Below are 18,912 nucleotides of genomic sequence, written 5' to 3'. Positions count from 1 at the left end.
TCTCTGTGATGCACGGGACCAGGCACCCTGTTCTGCTCTCTGTGATGCACGGGACCAGGCACCCTGTTCTGCTCTCCGTGATACATGAGACCAGACACCCTGTTCTGCCCTCCGTGATGCACGAGACCAGGTACCCTGTTCTGCCCTCCGTGATGCACGGGACCAGGCACCCTGTTCTGCCCTCCGTGATGCACGAGACCAGGTACCCTGTTCTGCCCTCCGTGATGCACGGGACCAGGCACCCTGTTCTGCCCTCCGTGAGCATTAGGCATCGTGTGCTGCACAGACACGCATTCAGGCAAAAGATTCAGACACAAATATTTTTAAATCTTTATAAGCTAAAGAAATAAAAGGTGGACTGTGACTATGGAATGACATCCAAGGTTGTCCTCTGGCCTCCACGCACATGTACACACACACACACACACACACACACACACACACACACACACACACACTCCTTGTGATCTGGTTAACTCCTAAAAATCAATGAGGAGATGATAAATAACCCAATAGGAAAATGGACAAAAGACATACATGACTAATCATTTCACAGAAGATAGAACATGAATAGCCAATAAGTACATAAAAAGATGCTCAATCTCATTAATAATCAAGAAAATATAAATTCAAACCACCATGAAATCCCACTTAATGCACAATAAATTGACTAAATACCAAAGTTGACATGGATGGTATAGCAACTCAAATTATTTTATACTTTGGTAGATATAAATATTGAAAAATAAAATGAGCTTAGCTAGAAAAGTTAAATTTAAAAAAATTAAAAATAAGATTTTTTTGTTTCATTTTTTTTCCTCTTTGATGGTCCAGGGGATTGCACATAGGATCTTTCTCTCTCTCTCTCTCTCTCTCTCTCTCTCTCTCTCTCTCTCTCTCTCCCTCTTTCTCTCTCTCTTTTTGATAGACAGGGTTTCTCTGTATAACCCTGACTGTCCTGGAACTTGCTCTGTAGACCAGGTTGGCCTTGAACTCAGAGACCTGCCTGGCACTGTGTCTCAAGTTATAGGTGTGATTAAAGATGTGAGCCACTACAACCGGCCCTGTGCCAGCCTTCCCAGTGACTGGGATGATTGGTCTCTGCCACACGGCCCCGCTCATTTATAGTTAGTACTAGAGATTGAACCCAGAGTCCCACACATACGAGCAAATTATCTGCCACTGAGCCACATCTGCAGCCCAATAATTGTATGCCTTGAAAAGATTCTTCTCCGTGTATACAAGAGACATGTACAGAAATCCCAGAAGCAACATTATGTGTATGGGCAAAAATCAGGAAACAAATTTCACTATTGGTCAACCGGAGAAATCAACAAAGTACAACTATCTACATCAACTTGGAGGAGTCTTGTAAATGCAGAATGGAATGAAAAGAAGAAGTGGAAGAAATCGCCAAGCCTATGTCACACTCAGAAAAGTTTACAAAAAAAGGACAAAATAAATACAGTAAGAACCTGAGAACGGCTAGGAAGTGCTAACTATGAAACTCAGCGAGAAGCACATGAGACCCTCAGTGGTGCCAACAAGTTGTTGTTGTTGGGGATTTTTGCTTTTCTTAAGCTCAAGGCCTGTTTATAGCTTCCTATCCCATTTTCTTATTAGATCTCATAGTTTCTGTAAAATGTCAGCTCTCGGGATGGGCGAGGCTTTTGTTTTCTGTGGTGGTGCTGAGAGTTGAACCCAGGTCCCCACCTATGCTGGGCAAGTGCCCTGCCACTAAACTGGATCCCAGCCTCTAATAAAGATTTCTCTCTTGTCTTGCTTTCTTTGCATCTGTGTTCTGAGCACATGAACAATACTTGGCATATAGCAGATGCCAGAAAAACAGTGTTTGAGGTGCTGGACAGAGAACTTTGCCCAGCATTTGTGAGGCCAAAAATAATCTGTTGTAAACATACATACATATCTACAGTATGCATTCTTTTTATGATTTGTAAAGACAAAGACATGCTCTGAGCACAGATGTCTTAAACTTGCAGTGATCTTCCTATCTCAGTCTTCTGAGTTCTAGGACTCAGAGCAACATAGCCTGGCTCATATTTCATATTTTTTTGAGACAAGGTCTCACTATGTAACTGACCAGCCTGAAACTTGCTAGATAAACCAGGCTGGATGCCCTTGAATTCATGGAGATTCACCTGCCCTTGCCTCTTGAGTGCTGGGATTAAAGGCAACCATGCCTGACTCATAATTTTTTAAAGAAGGCAAAAAAAAAAAACCCCACCCCATTTTAATCATGATTCCCATTTGGTTATCTTGACTGAAATTCATTCTAGTTTTTCATCTCCTATTACCCATATAGCCTTTTACATAATAAACTTATCCTGTGCATATTATACATGTGCATGAGTGATTCTTAGTGATTCTAAATCTGTAAAGACAAGGTATTCCATTTTATCTCTCTCTCTCTCTTTCTCTCTGAGACAAGGTTTTTCTGTGTAGCTCTGGCTGTCCTGGAACTCCTGTTACCAGACTGGCCTCCAACTCACAGAGATCTACTTGCCTCTGCCTCTGAAGTGCTAGGATTAAGGCATGTGCCCCCATGCCCAGCACATTTTATTTTATTTTATTGTTTTGTTTTTCAAGACAGGGTTTCTCTCTGTAGCTTTGAAGCCTGTCCTGGAACTCACGCTGTAGATCAGGCTGGCCTTGAACTCACAGAGATCCACCTGCCTCTGTGTCCCAGTGCTGGGATTAAAGAATTGCACCACCACTGCCCGGCCACATGTTGGTTTTTGTTGTTGTTTTTGTTTTTTGTTTTGTTTTTTTTAATAACCATGCACAGTAGGTGGTACAATACCTTACAAAGTAGGTTGTCAATAAATGTCAGTTAATCATGCTTAATCAATTTAATGCAAGGTGATGAGGGCAAATGAGAAAACAAAGCTGCGCTCTATGACAAGTATGTAAAGATGAGAAGGGACTGAGTGACCGTTTGCTGGTTTTCTGTTTTACAAATGAGAAAACTGAGGACAGAGCTGTGTTTTTCTCAGAGTCACATAATGAATTAATAGACTTCTCTTGTAATCCCAGTATTTAGAATTGCAAGCAGGAGTATAAGGAGTTCAAGGCCAGACTCAGCTACAAGAGACCCTGTCTCAAAAAGGGCATTTGGGATGGATTAGACTCCAGGGGGGCCCAGCATAGTGACACATGCCTTTATCCCAGCACTCAGAAGACAGAAACAGGTGGATCTCTGTGAGTTTGAGGCCAGCCTGGTCTACAAAGTGAGTTCCAGGACAGCCAGGATTAGGTAGAGAGACAAAACAAAACAAAACAAAAACAAAAAAACCAACACACACACACAAGGTGCATGTTTCTAGATATAATGTGATATTTTGATATACATATACATTATAGATTCTATCCAGCTAATTAAAATAAACATTATCAATCAATTTGCGTGCGTGTAGAGAGAACCTTTAAAATCTACTGCAGCAGCCTTGAAATCTCCAACATATTAAATGTAGTCACTACCAAGTAAAATAGATTACTAAAACTTATTTCTCCATTCCAGATAAAACTTTGTATCCTTTGATCAAAATCCTCCCTTTCTTCACCTCATCACTTGACAACACTTATTTTTCCCTTCGCTCTGTCTCTTTTATGTTTCTTCCTGTGAATCCTTCTGTCTGAGGTTTCATATTTAACAGTGGCCTGTACGATTTTGATTTTTGTCTGAACTGCTGTGTCTCCTGGCCAAAGGCAAATGTATTCAAGACTATCTAGATTCTTTCTTGGTGACCTTTGTGAAAAAGAACTCGTGGAATTTCGGTATGAGAGACGCCAAACCTCCTTCTAGCCTAGCAGTCAATTAAAAAAAATCTTTGTCCCCTGAGGGTGGTTAACCAATCCGCGGATAGGAAAGATCAATCTCATTTCGCCGTCACCGTAGTGCAGGGAGGCTGCTAACCAGTTAGAATCTGCCACTAGAAGTCATTAGGAAAACTGGCCAATCAGGTCAACCTTACTACATGGCCTGGTCAGAAGAGACCTGAACTGATTGGAAAGGATAGTTCTGGCTCCGCACGCACTCTTTCCTTCCTGGACCCCAGGTCCCTTCCCAACCCCAGGATTAAGGAAACCCCTAGACCCCCAGATAATCTCTTCTGGGATCACCCCTCCCTCGCATGATTTAATCCGCTTTTTGTCAGGTCCCTGCTCTTTTGCGATCTAATTTCTTGCTTCAAACCTTGTTGCCGGGGCCCTCACAGATTACCCATCAATATGTCAACTAGCCGGTTTTACATGATTGAAAAGGTTTTGTGATAGTTGACTCTGTTTCAGGAGATACTACTGTGCAAGAACCTTACCATAAACAGCCTCACGGGAGCAGGCAGAGCTGAATGCAAGGATGCTAACTTATACTGACGATAATGATTATGGCGATTATTGAACTTTTACTGAGGACCAACCCCTTTGCTAAAAGCTTCTTGTACATTATTATCGCAATATTGGCTGCAGGATAAGCGCTGCTATTATACTCCGTTTTAAAAGGGAAAAAAAAATTATTTAACTTGCCCAAGGTCGCACGCGAGTTGGGAACCCAGGTTTGTCGGAAGACCCACTGCAGACTGCAGTCACTTTTCGGAGGAGCCAGGGTTAGCCCCTCACAGGATCCTTCTCTGAGCCATCGTCCTCTGAGATTTTGTTAGCCGATATACAACATTCTCTACGTTGTCGCAACCAACAGCTGCAACACCATTTGGCAGTGGCGGCTCTAAGAACCGTGGATTGTGCCTCTTAGAATATGAAACTAAGAACTGAAAGGAATTCAGTTTTGGCGGGGCGGTGTGTCCGGGGAACCTCAAGGGATCAATTCTTAAGCCCTTGTTAGCCCGTCTTCCTTTTCTCACACAAGTCTCACACTGCTTCGTACTTGGAAAATACCTGTTGATTCCTAAAGATCCCTGGCCCGCCCCTGCCCAGGTCAACAGCTGGCACTGGAGGGAGATTTGGGGACTTCAGGAGAAGCTGTGAGAATCCTAATCCATCTGAAATGGAGGGTTTAGGAAAGGCGGGGAGTCCCCCCACCCTCTTCTTCCATTTCTCCCCACTCTTTCCCTCCCTTTCAGGAGCTCAGGGCCATAAAAATGCAGATGGAGGATCGGTGTGAAATAACGGGCCCATATAAATCCCTCTGCCGCCCGCCTGCAAGATGGATTGGCCGCATTGAAATTCCTCCGCGAGGATAATTAAACTCGGGGCCTCATCCGGGCAAAATTACATTCCTGTAATGGCGTCGCTCGGGGTCCCGGGAAATTGCTCCGTGGGCTTTCAGCGGCGGTTTTTATCGCCGGCCGGGGTGTGCCTGGCTGAGGCTCGCCTCTCCTCCGGGACCGTAAAGCTGCTGCCGTGATTTATCCTCCCCTTCTTCCAAATCCGATTAAATGGAGGAGCTCGGGGCCGGGGCGCCGCAGGGCCGGGAGGGGGTGACTGGAAGGACGGGGCCAAGGAGGGGAGGACAAATGGCCCCTCAGAGGGTGGCGGATTTGCCTTTATTTACAGCTGCGGCTCTCTTTTTATTTTTATTTATTTATTTTTGTGTGTGTGTGTGTTTGGTGAGTCTTCCCGTCTTTCTCGCGCTGCGTCCAAGCACCCTGCACGGACAGCTGGGCTTGGGCTGGCCGGCTTTGCAGCCCTCTTCTAGGCCAGTCTGGTACTGCGTGGACACAAAGGCCTGCAGGGGAGCTGGCGCCGGGAACACTCCCCCTCCCCCACCTCCACTGCACCGGGGAGGGAGGGATGGAGGGAGGTACGGGCAAAGAAAGCTGGGGCTTGGGGAGTGCACCTCGAGGAAGACTGCCAGGCCGTCACAGGTGCGGTTATTCCTAGCTGGCCCCAGGACTCACAAGAGGGAGCTTCAGGCCATATTTACCCCCTATCTTCTGACTCGCACATGTTGGTTTTTCTCATGCTCTTCAACGAGATAGGAAAAGCCGAAAATATGTTAAAAAAAGCAGACCAGCCCTGGCATTTTACTATTAGTCCATTGAATCCGTTCTATCTACCACCCAATGATGTCAGGATCCCCAGGGCGACAAGAAGCCAGGAGTTCCGTGAACTTATTTTCCCCATGCTACATTTTAGGCATTGAACCCCAAACCCTACTGTTTCGCTACAAGCAATTTCCGAGTAGTTGGTTCCACCCCCCCCCCCATGCGATTGCGCATGCTCGGAAAGGGGATTCGCGTCCCAGACTCCAAAAGCTGTGCAGTCGTCACGGCCCGCCACGTTGCGGGTCCCCTTTGTAGTTTCTCCTGTTGAACGCCAGGTGGAGAGCTTGTCTCGAAGGCACCGCCAACGTGACAGGGGGCGCTGTGGCGCCGGGACCGAGCCTCTTGCTTGTGTTCACTCTATCCGCGGCGGAGCAACTCGTTGGCTCTGTTCGCGCATGCGCAGAGCCTTCTTTTTTGCGCTTCCCGCGCCCCCGCCCCTCTCTGTCTTCTCTACCCTGGGAGCAGGTAAGGCCTTGAGGCCTCGCGTCCTCTTCGTGGCGCGCAGGCGCGCGCAGCAGTACCCCTTGCGTGGACGCGTGGCCACCCTGACCTTGCTAGCTCCCACCCGGGTCCTCGCACCCTCGCGGCTGCCGGCATCTCCGCGCCGAGAGCGGCCCCTTCCTCGTGTCGGTGACCTCTAACCGCACGGGCCTAGCGCCATCTTGGGTGTCTCACGGGGTTTGGGGGGACCCCTGGTGTGCGTGTTCTCGCCGGGCGCGAACCAGGCTTTATGGATGCTCTTTGCTCACCCTCCGCCTTTTCACTAATGTCATAATCCCACATTCTCCCCTCCTGTCTCTGCTTCCTCCTGCCATCCTGATCAAAATAGCCTTAATTTTTAGAAACCTTCAGACTGAACACTGTGTAGATAAGGCTGCCCTTAAATTCTTAGAGATTTGCCTGCCTCTGCCTCCTGAGATGCTGGGATCACAGGTGTGTTCCACCATATCCAGCAAAAAGCAAAGTTTTAGGTAGAACAAGACTTGGATCAAAAAGTATGATTCAAGATTTGCAGGTAGTGCACCTACGGTTGGACAAGTTGAGGCCAGTTTACTTAAGGGAACAGTGTTTAACGGGCCTATCTATACTTGGACCGAGTATCAGTTTGTGGAATATTCAAACTTAAGAAACGAGGAAAAGCCGAGGATGTAGCTCAGTGGTAGACCATCTCTTACCTAGTGCACTGGGTTCTACCTCCTCAAAAGTGAAATTACAGAGTCCTTGCTCTGCCGCTACAGTGTTGTTGAGACCTTGACATTGTGTACCTTAAACAGAAAGACGATTAGAAAGCTTATTTAAAACATCGGCACTAGGAAGATCTAAGGGGGAAGCCAAGAACACACTTTTTTTGTTGTTTTTTTTTTTGGTTTTTTTTTTTGGTTTTTTGAGACAGGGTTTCTCTGTGGTTTTGGAGCCTGTCCTGGAACTAGCTCTTGTAGACCAGGCTGGTCTCGAACTCACAGAGATCCGCCTGCCTCTGCCTCCCGAGTGCTGGGATTAAAGGCGTGCGCCACCACCGCCCGGCAGAGCACACTTTTTTTAAAAATTGTTTTTAGGGGCTGGGAAGATGCAGTTAAGAGCATCTCTTGCTCTTCCCGAGACCCCAGGTTTGGTCCCCAGTACCCACAGTTCCGGAGAATCCAGTGCCTTCTGACTTTCTTGGGCACTAGGCATACACGTGGTACACATACATGCATTCAGGCAAAACACTTACACAAATTGCAAAATGTCTTAAATTGCTCTATTGTGTGTGAGCGTGCACCATGATGCACTTGTGGAGGTCAGGAGACTGCTCTTGGAAGTACTTCGTTCCACATGTACTCCAGGGATCAAACTCATATTCTTAGGGCTATAGGGCAAGGGCTTTACCCTCTGAGCCATCTTGCTGGCCCACTGACATTCATTTTTAATATATATGCCACCTCTCAGGTAATTCTGGTTCAAGTGGGCTTACTTCATTTGGGGAAAAACATTGTCCTAAATCTTTAACTCACCTATTCTTTCTTTGGGTCTTGAGGATGCAAAATGTGAAATGAATGTCCAGTCGATGCTGATTGGAGTAATGCTAATGTTGATTGATTGGCTGCATCTTGTTAATGTAAAAGTCATTATTTTAAGGAGTCAGATGCTTCAGATAATAAAAAAGATTGAACACTCATTGCCTTTGTCTTCTAAGAATTCTCCCAAAAGTGGGATTCTAGTCTTTTGGGGCTGGAGGTATAGCCAGTACTAGGCTAGTATGCTTAAGGTCTTGGGTTCTAGCACTAATACTCCCCACCCTAAGGTCTTACAGTTGCCCCTGTCTCCTGTGTGCTGGGATTACAGGTGCTAGAGCCACCATGCACTGCTAGGTCTCCGGTCTTTAAGAAACGCCTTTTCTAGGCCTAGACAGACCAGGAGGAGATGATTTAAAAGCAAGGGACACTGGGGAAATTATTTTGACAGCCCCAAGTCATGTGACTGTGGAAATGGATGGTAGTTCTTTTTTGGAGCTGGTGGAGTGTGTGTGTGTGTGTGTGTGTGTGTGTGTGTGTGTGTGTGTGTGTGTGTAGGGGGAGCTTCTCTGCATAGCCCTGGCTATCCTGGAACTCACTATAGACCAGGCTGGTCTCTAACTCAGATCTGCCTGCCTCTGCCTCCCAAGTGTTGATTAAAGGTGTGTGCCACCACTACCACCTGGATGGTGGTTCTTAAAAGCATGGAGCAAGCATTGTCCAGGCCATGAGAAAGTCACCTGATTTCCAGACTCTGATGCCACTGTACTGATAACCTGACATCCATCATCTGCCCTTTGAACTAATTAAGCTCCCTAGTGCTCCTTCTCGGGTATAAGGATGCAGTTTGGTGAGCAGGAAGTGTTTACAGTGCTGTTTCTTATTTCCAGCTCTCTTGCCTTGGCCCCTCACCCCTGAAAATGTATGCCTGTTCTAGGTTCATCTCCACCCGCTCCTTGGTGAGTACATTTTGTGGAAGGATCCTAAAAGGAGGACACCTTGTTCTTTATATTGGAGAGTGCCAGAGGCGTCCAGCCTTCTGACATGCCATTGTCCGTTACAAATGTATCATGACTACCACATATGAGCCTTGGGCCCAAGGGAGTCAGAAAGAGGGTTGTTGGATCCCCTGGAGCTGGTGTTATGGATGGTTGTGAGCTACCGTGTAGGGGCTAGGAATTGAACCTGAGTCTTTACAGATGCGCTTAACCGTGAGGCATCTCTCCAATCCCTCTCTTCCTATTTTGTTGTTGCTGTCATTTTGAGATAGGGTCTCACTATGTAGTCCTGGCTGGCCCGAAACATGCAGAGATCTGCCTTCCTCTGCTTCCTGAGTGCTGGGATTAGTGCCTCTCTTAAACTAACGAAATTTGTTAAAAAGAATGATTTAAGGTTCTGACTAAATTTGAAAGAATGGAAGAAGCATCAGAGAACATCCTACTGGGTGCAGTGACTTGGCATGGTTCTGAAAGTTGCCTCCATAGCTTTCCTTGACCTTCCTGCCCATGTCATTCCACTAGGTCAGGAGCACCTCTCAGCTGCTGAGCCGTCCTCTGTCTGCAGTGGAGCTGAACCCACAGACACGGAGAGATGAGGTACCTTGAGGTGGAGTTGGGACTGGAGTTCTGGTGAGGGGTAAAAAGGGTTGCTTCCAGAAGCAGTGTGGGGTGGGGGGAGTGTGAGGACAATTACCACAGACTGAACTTCAGGAAGGATCAAGCCATGACTTTAGGTAGGGATGGAAGGCAGTGAATACTCTTCTGTTAGGAATTGCCAGTGGCAGTTCCTGCTTTGGTGTGCTGCTGGCAACTTCCTTCCATTACTCATCCTGGGTGGAAGAATTGCCTCAGCAGTTCAGAGCATTTGTTGCTCTGATATAGGACCCTGGTCCACGACTCAGCCTAGTGTACTGATTAGCTGTTGGGGTCAAGAACAGGCTCATGTCTCAGACTTAACACTTTCCATGAAGGCATTTGAACAAGTTCTCTGCCAGCGTTTTAGGGAGGTTTCTAGGGAATTAAATGATCTACTGAGGGAGGAGTATCATACTGGGCGATCCAGCAGTTTGAAAGAGTACAGTGTTTCCAAAACACAACAGTAGATTACTAACAAAAGCCCTTCCTTCTGTCTGCCTCTTCTTCACAGGCCCTCAGCAGCTTAGCTGTCCCTCGTCCTTTGACCTCACTCGTCCCTAGCCGCAGCTTCCAAACCAGTGTCATTTCCAGGGACATCGACACAGCCGCCAAGTTCATTGGGGCTGGGGCTGCTACTGTTGGGGTGGCTGGCTCTGGGGCTGGGATTGGAACTGTTTTTGGGAGCCTCATCATTGGTTATGCCAGGTAAGATTACCTGGGCCCTCTGTTAGCTCTGCTATGTTTCAAAGGTCAGATCTAGAACTGCACTGTCCTATACAGAGGCCCCTAGCTGGGCCTTGTTATTTTTTATTTATATTTTTGGTGGTTTTTGTTTTTTTTTCAAGACAGGGTTTCTCTGTAGCTTTGGAACCTGTCCTGGAACTCGCTCTGTAGACTAGGCTGGTCTTGAACTCACAGAGATCTGCCTGCCTCTGCCTCCTGAGTGCTGGGATTAAAGGCGTGCGCCACCACCGCCACCCAGCTCTGTTCTATTTTGAGATAGCGCTTCACTAAATAACCCTGTCTGGCCTGGAGCTTTCTGTATGGACCAGGCTAACCGAACTCACAGTGATCTACCTGCTTTTGCCTCTTGATTGCTGGGATCAAAGGTGTAAACAACCATGCCTGGCTTTGTTCAGAATTTTTGTTTGTTTTATTGTTTTTGGAGACACGGGGTTTCACTGTGCAGTCCTGGCTGTCCTAGAATTCATTTTGGCCTCAAACTCACAGAGATCCACCTGCCTCTGCCCCCTGAGTGCTGGCATTAAAGGTGTGCCCCACCACTACCCGGCCTCAATTTTTAATTAATTAGAAATAAAAGCTAAGGACTGGAGAGATGACTTAGCAGTTAAAAACGCTTACTGCTCTTCCAGAGGAGTGGGGTTCAATTTCCAGCAACCACATGGCAGCTTAGAAGTGTCTGTAACTCTAACACCCTCATACAGATATATGGAAAGCACCAATAAAATAAAAATAAATTAATTAAAAACGAAAATGCAAGCTAAGCTGGGCCTAGTGGGACACACCTTTAATCCCAGCATTCAAGAGGCAGAAGCAAGTGATCTCTAAATTTGAGGTTACCCTGGTCTACAAAGCTAATTCCAGGGTGCCAGAGAGACACAAAGAAATCCTTTCTTAAAAAAACTAAAGAAAAAAAAGTAAGAGCCAATAAGATGGCTTAGTGGGTTTACACACCTGACAACGTGATGGAAGCAAGCCAGCTTTTACCGTTTGCTCTCTGACCTCCACATGCATACACACCCACACCTAGATAAATATTCAGATCCTCCCTCTCGTGCCGCCCTGGGTGGCCTGGAGTGCACAGAGCTCTGCCTGCCTCTGCCCCCTGAGTGCTGGCATTAAGGGTGTGTACAGACACACTCTGCTTTAAGGTTTTTTAATAACATTAATACAAGCTAGGTATGATGGAACAGACCTATAATGCCAACAGTTGTGAGATAGAGGCAGAACAGTCAGCGGTTCCAGGTTAGCCTGGGCTACATGGTGAATTCAGGCCAGCCTAGGCTATATGAGACCCTATCTTAGCATAGAATTGAGGTTTTCAGTTCCTTTATCATGTAATTTCTAGTGCTTAGAAGCTGGATGGAACCTCTTAACGGCAGCTACAGCACATGCACGTCGTCATAGTGTGGAACAAGGACCAGCAAGTCTAAGCTTGAGGGTGATATTTGCATCATAGCCTGGTTTTCTATAGTTGAGTTAAAAGTGGTTTTTACATTATTTTTTATTTTTTGAGACACTTTTAAAAGAAATATTTTTATATTTTTATTTTTTTCTAAATTTATACACCAGAAGAGAGCACCAGACCTCATTACAGATGGTTATGAGCCACCATGTGGTTGCTGGGACTTGAACTCAGGACCTCGGAAAGAACAGCCCATCTCTTAACCCCTGAGCCATCTCTCCAGACGAGACAGACTCTTAACTGTGTAGTCCTGGGTGCTTCCCCACTGCTGGGATTACAAGTGGGGTTATCAACTAGTTTTTATATTCTTCAAAAGTATTTCCAAAGCGGATAGAAGTTTTCCGTGTTCTTACAGGGAAGCAGCAGGGTTTAGTGTGCTGACTTGATATGTATCCGTGTGCACCACACAGGCACAGCTATGTGTGCACTCCAGAATAAATTAAAACAAGAGGCTCTGTGGTCCAGAACCCTGTCCCTTTACTGGAAAAGATGCCATCCTGGGCAGAGCTCAGCTAGTGCCATAGCATTACTGCTGTTTTCCCCATCTCTGGGGGTTCTCTCTGTTGCTCCTTCCTGGTCTCTGGCACCTGGGACTATTTGGTGCTTACTACCTCTGGACAAGTCGCTGAAGAGCTAAATTAATCCTCTAGAGGCCAACACGCTGTCCTAATGTCTGGGGAAACAGGGTTAGTTTTTTTGATTTTTTTCAGAATCTGCTTTAAACAAGCCTGGTTACTTTTCTGTCCATAATTCTGCTAAGAGTTTGTGTTGACTTACCCGTAAGACTCCCGTAGGCACCAGGTGAGAAGGGTGAAGTGTACGTTGACTCTAAAGTTAGGGTGCCGTCCTGTTTGATTCCACCTGCTTTCTGGAACAGTGTTGTGCCCAGAGTCCTGGGACCCTGAGGGTGGACGCCACAGCCCATCTGTGGTTTGGGTTCTGCTGCTTCGGAAAGACTGTCATTTTGAGTATCCCCGGCCTTTCTGTTCTGGCCCTGAGCGTTAAGTCTCCAGGCCTGCGATGGGGAGAGATCCACTGGGTGTTTGCACATAGCCGTACAGCTTCGTAGATTGTCTCCCTCTACCTTGTTCACCCCCCGTTGAAGCCGTAGTGGGAGAATATGGGTACAGTGGGTCTCGATGGATCCGTCTAAGCCTAGAATGTTAGCTTGCAGGAAACCGAGCGTCCACAGAGATGTTTGCCTTTTCCTTGTGGACCACAAATTCAGACTTCTCTCCTCTTTCCCCAGGAACCCTTCTCTGAAGCAACAGCTCTTCTCCTACGCCATTCTGGGCTTTGCCCTCTCGGAGGCCATGGGGCTCTTTTGCCTAATGGTGGCCTTTCTCATCCTCTTCGCCATGTGACGCAGCTGTCTCCACTTCACCTCCCGTAGTTCTTTTGTGTCCCGTCTGCCCTGTGTGTTCCTTTTCCTGTACCTCCCCAGGAAGTCTGGGGAAAGTGATTGGCTCAGGGTTTGACAGAGAGAAGACAAATAAATACTGTACTAATAAGATGTTTCCTGAGTCTCCTGTGTATATTTCTTTTCCACAGTTGGCTGAGTGCCTTGGTAAGAGAACTGAGGCCTGGTGATGATGGCTCTAAACTCCGCAGGGATCTGGCAGGCTCATTCATTTAAGATTTATTTATTTATGTATTTTATGTACATGGGTATTTTGTCTGTATGTGCATCTGCACACCAGAAGAGGGTATCAGATCCCATGGGACTACAGTTATAGACTGTTGTGAACCACTGTGTGGGTGCTGAGAATTGACCTCTTGAAGAGCAGCCAGTGCTCTTAAATGCTGAGCCATCTCTCCAGTCCTTGGGTTCATTCTTTAATTTTTTATTTCAGGAAAGTTCCATTCAAAATAGCTGTTCTTTTCTGTTGTGGAAAATTATTTTAATTAAGCAAAGATGTCTTACATTTGTTTATGCTGCAGAATATTGCATTAACTATGTAAAGGTGTTACTTCGTTTATGTTGTTTAATTATGAAAAGCTGTTTACTTTGCCTGTCTAAGGCACCTGATTGATTTAATAAAGAGCTGAACAACCAATAGCTGGGCAGAAAAAGGATAGATGGGGCTGATGGGCAGAGAGAATAAATAAAAGGAGAAACTGGAGAACGAGAGGAGGAGACAAGAACAAGGGAGACACCAGACAGACAGAGAAGCAGTGAAAGTAAGTTATATAGAAGTAAGAGGGGCTGGAGAGATGGCTCAGAGGTTAAGAGCACTGCCTGCTCTTCCAGAGGTCCTGAGTTCAATTCCCAGCAACCACATGGTGGCTCACAACCATCTGTAATGAGGTCTGGTGCCTTCGTCTGGCCTGCATACATACACACAGACAGAATATTGTATACATAACAAATAAATAAATATTTTTTAAAAAAAGTAAGAAAGGCCATAGGCCCCAAGGAGAAGGTAGAGAACGAGAAAGAGCTAGCCAGAGATGAGCCTAAGCTAGGCCAAGCATTCAAAACAAGTCCGTGTGTCATGATTTGGGAGCTGGTTGGTGGCCTAAAAGAAAGGAAAAACCTGGCATACTTTTCAATAATTATCAAATAGTATGACCTGCTACTCACTTTGGGATGTTGGGGTCCCTGCTTAAAGTGACTCCCAGAGCAGTCATTACCTGTCACTGGCGCACAATTCTGGCTCAGGCCCTCCTTGTCACCCAGCCGGTGAAAGCCTCTTAACTGGCAGCCTGCTTCCAATTTCCAGCACTTACACTGCCAGGTAAATCTCCTTGAGGACAGGACCAATTTTGTCATTTATCAGTTCAAAAACCAGTTCAAAATTCATCCACATCACATACTCCACTGGCCTGAAACACTGAAGGTGAGGAGAGTCTCAAGCACATGGTGAGCCTACTTCTGCCTTCTGGGCCCTGGGACTATGGATGTGAGCTACCATCCCGTCTTTTTTTTATAGAGTTTAGTTTTTTAAATGGTGAGTCTTGCCACATTGCCCAGGCCAGCCCTGAACTAGGCTCAAGTGTACTTTAAAATGCCTTCCTGGCCTTCCCACACCTTGCCCTTGCTCTGCTCTTCTCTGCTGTTTCCTCCTCTTCAAACTTCTGAAAGACTTGGCTTAAATACTCCTCTACGACCCTTCGTCAAATGAGCATGGACCCCTGATCACATCCCCTTTATAATATGGATGATAAGTTGTGGGTTGATGTGCATATGGACTTTTTTCAAGACAGGGTTTCTCTAGCTTTAGAGCCTGTCCTGGAACTAGCTCTGTAGACCAGGCTGGTCTCGAACTCACAGAGATCCGACTGCCTCCAGAGTGCTGGGATAAAAGGTGTGCCCACCACCTCCCAGCGGGCTATTTTCTTTCAAACCACAGCAGGACCTGGCTTGTCTACAGCTGAAAGTTACTGGAAGTGTCTGCATATTTAGGAGTAAGCAGTATCCCTCCCTTTGCTTTGGTCACTTGAATTAGAACCCTGGTAGGAGACGCTCCTGCCCTGTCCTCCCTTTGGGGTCATTGGGTATGTGCTTTTCCCTTGATCCTGGAACTGAGTGGAGCTGACCCATTGTAGAGAGCAAAGCGTTGTGGCCTGTGTGTGCTTTTGTTCGAAGGTGAGTAATGAGATGGACGCCTGGAAATAGATTTATTCCAGAGGAGTTGAGGCAGCGGGCGTCCTCTCAGCTGAGGCCTCAGGACACTGATTGGCTACCCAAGTTGCAACAGCTTGGGGTGAAGTCATGCTGTGTTTGGTAGAGAAACAGATTTTTGGTATTTATTATTTTTTTAAATTTATTTTTATTTTTTTTATATACATTAGTGTTTTACCTGTGTGTATGTCTGTGTGAGGGTGTCAGTTCCCTGGAACTAGAGTTACAGACAGTTGTGAGCTGCCATGTAGGTGCTGAGAATTGAACACAGGTCCTCTGGAAGAGCAGGCGGTGCTCTTAACCACTGAGCCATCTCTCCAGCGCCAAGAAACGGATTTAAGAGCAGATTTTCTGAAGATCTTTCACAACCCTGGTTTCTATTTGGCCTGGTTTTTAAAATCACCCCATGATTTGAAATCAAGAGACTTCAGAAACTCAGATTTCTCTGTAACACTAGCCAGTTCTAACCAGTAACTTTCCAGTACTTCTGGTTTTCCCATCTGTAAACAGAAATAGCAGTTGTTATCCCAGAAATGACACAAGGACATATAAAGATACTTGGAGTATTCAGAAAGAACAACATTGTCAAAGCACAATATATGTTGATTTTAATTTGTTTTCTCATTCTTCATGGGCCTCACAGTCTATTCGAGCCATTTTCTAGGCTGCTTTCCCTTCTGGTTGGCATAAGGAAGGGAATTTTTTTTTTTTTTTGCTTTGACTGAAAAGCTTCTTAGGAGTGAACCCAGAGATGCTGCAGTCAGAGACCTGCTTTCCTGTGCTTAGGAGCCTCAGTCAATTGTTTCTTCAGCACCAGGGAAGGAGGGTTGCAGTTTTATGCCCTCCTAATTAGAAGTAAACGACACCCTTTGAAAATCATCTAAATGTTAAACACACGCCTTTAATCCCAGCACTCTGGCAGCAGAGGCAAGCGTGGTGAGTTCCAGGACAGCCATGACTACATAGAGAGAAAAGAAAAGAAAATCATCCCAAATGCTATACAGCAGTCAGGAGGCGCTCTCCCCAGCCTCTCAGGATGGGTGTTTTAGTGTCAGACTCTGCCAAGGTCATTGGCTGATAGCTGACGTCTAGGAAGCTAGTGCACCTGCGTGTGACCTTCCATCAGCGAATCAAGAGGAAGAACAGCCACAGTGGCAAATGGTGCTGTAGTTCTGCAAGTTTTGAGAAATAAAACTTTTTATTGAGCCATATCTCAAAATACCTTACCTTTTCCCAGTCTGTTTGGAACACACCTCTGGCCCACCTGCCTTTTCCCAGTCTGTGTTCGGAACACATCTCTGGTCCACCCACCTGATTTTCTCACTATTTGGGGAGAATAAACTAAAAGTTTAGAGGAGAAAACTTTTCAATTCCCAGGCATTCCTTAAAACTTCCTTATTTTTTTGAATATTTACTTCAAAACACTGTGGATATTAGTATATTGTGAACAAGAGGCCACAAAAGAAATGGCAGAGAGAGGGAGAGAGAGAAAGACCCCTGAAGGAACAGGAAGAAGGGAGAATGAAGTACTCTAACTGGTTCTAGAGTACTAAGAGAAGCTGAACAAGTCCTGCCCTGTGCCTAGGATTCTAAATGGCTTTTGTCATTTCTTTTTTGTTGTTGTTTTTGTTTATGCTTTGTTTTTTCGAGACAGAGTTTCTCTGTGCAACAGCCCTAGCTGTCCTGGAACTTATGTTGTAGACCAGGGTCGCCAGAACTCAACAGAGATCCGCCTGCCTCTGCCTCCCAAGTGCTGGAATCAAAGCGTGAGCCACCATCGCCCTGGTTGGGCCACATCCAAGGACCTCGACAGCAGAGAGCTTTCTCATACTGCCAGTGTTAGAGGAAATGAGATTTGAAAATGGGCTTAAAGAACTATTGCCAGTTTGTAGCTAGAGGGGGTCATTTGCAAAGATAGGAAGTAGTCTCTCAGCTGAGACTGACATCCTAACTAGCAGCCAAAAGAAGTAGCGAGCTCACCTCACAACTTCAAGATGAGACTTCTGAAAACACATACATCAATTCCTTCTTCTCAGAACCTCCAGAAGAAGACCCAGCCCATACAACAAGTTGCTGCCTAACTTCATTGGATCAAATGTAGCTCAGGAAAGCTGAACAGAAAAGACATTTACCCCAAAGGGGTATGCATGCTTTGGAGTCTTCCCATTTGTGTGACGTAGGAACTTTTTCTTTAGTGTTTAAGAATCAAGACTTGTCCAAGCTTGATGGCACACACCTGTCCCTGTGTTATACAACTCTGCCTCTAAGGTGCCATTGAAGGCAAGGAAAAGAAATCTGGATAATTTCTGAGGCTTCTCAGTGAAGACTTTTCTTAAATTACTGTCTCCATTGCTGTCTTGAGAACAGGTACATTTTTCCTGCTCCTGGATTTGTTTTACCACACTAATAATTTTCTGGGGGTTCTGAGCAGGCTCAGTTTAGGTGATAGATATTTTTAACCATGATGGATTATGGCCTTCCAGGAACTGCAAAGCGGCTTTTACAGAAAGACACTCTTCACACATCTTGCTGAGTTGGGACTGGGATCAGGGGCCATTGGCTGGCGTGAGGTGTTTTGTACACTGTGAAGAGATGGTTTCTGGGTTAGGCAGACTTGTGGTCCCTCTATGCTCCCCATGGCTTCTCCATCCACATTTCCAACACCTGGAGCAGAAACTTCAAGTTTCCAAAACATAGCTGCAAAGTAACAAACAGCTAGCCCCGGCTCCCTTAGCAACAGGGGACAGTCCATAGGGATCTGAGGGAGAAAGTCTACAGCAGGGAAAGTTTACTCGGTACAAAAGACTCCAGGGCTGGGTGTTGTTCTCTAGGAGTAGAATGCTTATAGATCATGAACCAGACCCTGGGTTTAATCCCCAGAACTGCAGAAAACTAAAACCATAAAAGACTCACCGCATTTTCAGGAAACAGCTTGACCCTGTGGAATAGTCTGGATAGAGAGTTCCAGAACCCTGGATTCAGGTTACCCACTAAGCTTTTGTTAACTGTGTGTGCTGTGTGTTCCTTTCCTTGTGAAATGAATGCCACAGAAATAAATGAAATTAGTATTTTTTTTCTTAAAATCTGTTTTTCACTTTGCTTTGTTTTAATTTTTGGTTCTGGAGCTTGAACCCAGGGCATCCCCATGCTAAGCATATATGTTCTACCATTGAACTACAGCCCAGCACAAATTTAGGTTTTAAAATGATCTCTCTCTCTCTCTGCTGTTTCTTAGTTACTGATTTACCGAGAGTAACTTAACACTAGGATTCTCTGCCAATACTAAAATTAGACACTGGCACTCTTATTTTCTCTGCTGCTTGCTTTTGTTTAGGGGATGTAAGAGAGACATTTGCCCTCCTAGATCTAGTTAGTAATATAGCGAAAACTAAAGACAACCTTCTAGAAAACACTCTATCCAGCCTGCAGTCAT

At 45.8% G+C, this 18,912-nt stretch overlaps 1 protein-coding gene across 1 annotated transcript; it reads left to right on the top strand.

The window, feature by feature from the left end:
• Positions 1 to 6,421: 6,421 nt before the first annotated feature.
• Positions 6,422 to 13,371, top strand: Atp5mc2 (ATP synthase membrane subunit c locus 2). Its single transcript, XM_075960833.1, has 5 exons — positions 6,422 to 6,485; positions 8,905 to 8,973; positions 9,535 to 9,609; positions 10,160 to 10,353; positions 13,104 to 13,371. Exons 2-5 carry the CDS (start codon positions 8,935 to 8,937, stop codon positions 13,216 to 13,218), a joined length of 423 nt encoding a protein of 140 aa, XP_075816948.1. The 5' UTR covers positions 6,422 to 6,485; positions 8,905 to 8,934; the 3' UTR covers positions 13,219 to 13,371.
• Positions 13,372 to 18,912: the final 5,541 nt, after the last annotated feature.

The sequence above is a fragment of the Microtus pennsylvanicus genome, chromosome 2 (genome assembly GCF_037038515.1).
Source record: "Microtus pennsylvanicus isolate mMicPen1 chromosome 2, mMicPen1.hap1, whole genome shotgun sequence".
Taxonomy (NCBI): domain Eukaryota; kingdom Metazoa; phylum Chordata; class Mammalia; order Rodentia; family Cricetidae; genus Microtus; species Microtus pennsylvanicus.
Note: the sequence above shows the minus strand (reverse complement) of the source record. Positions and strands in the feature narration are given on the sequence as shown.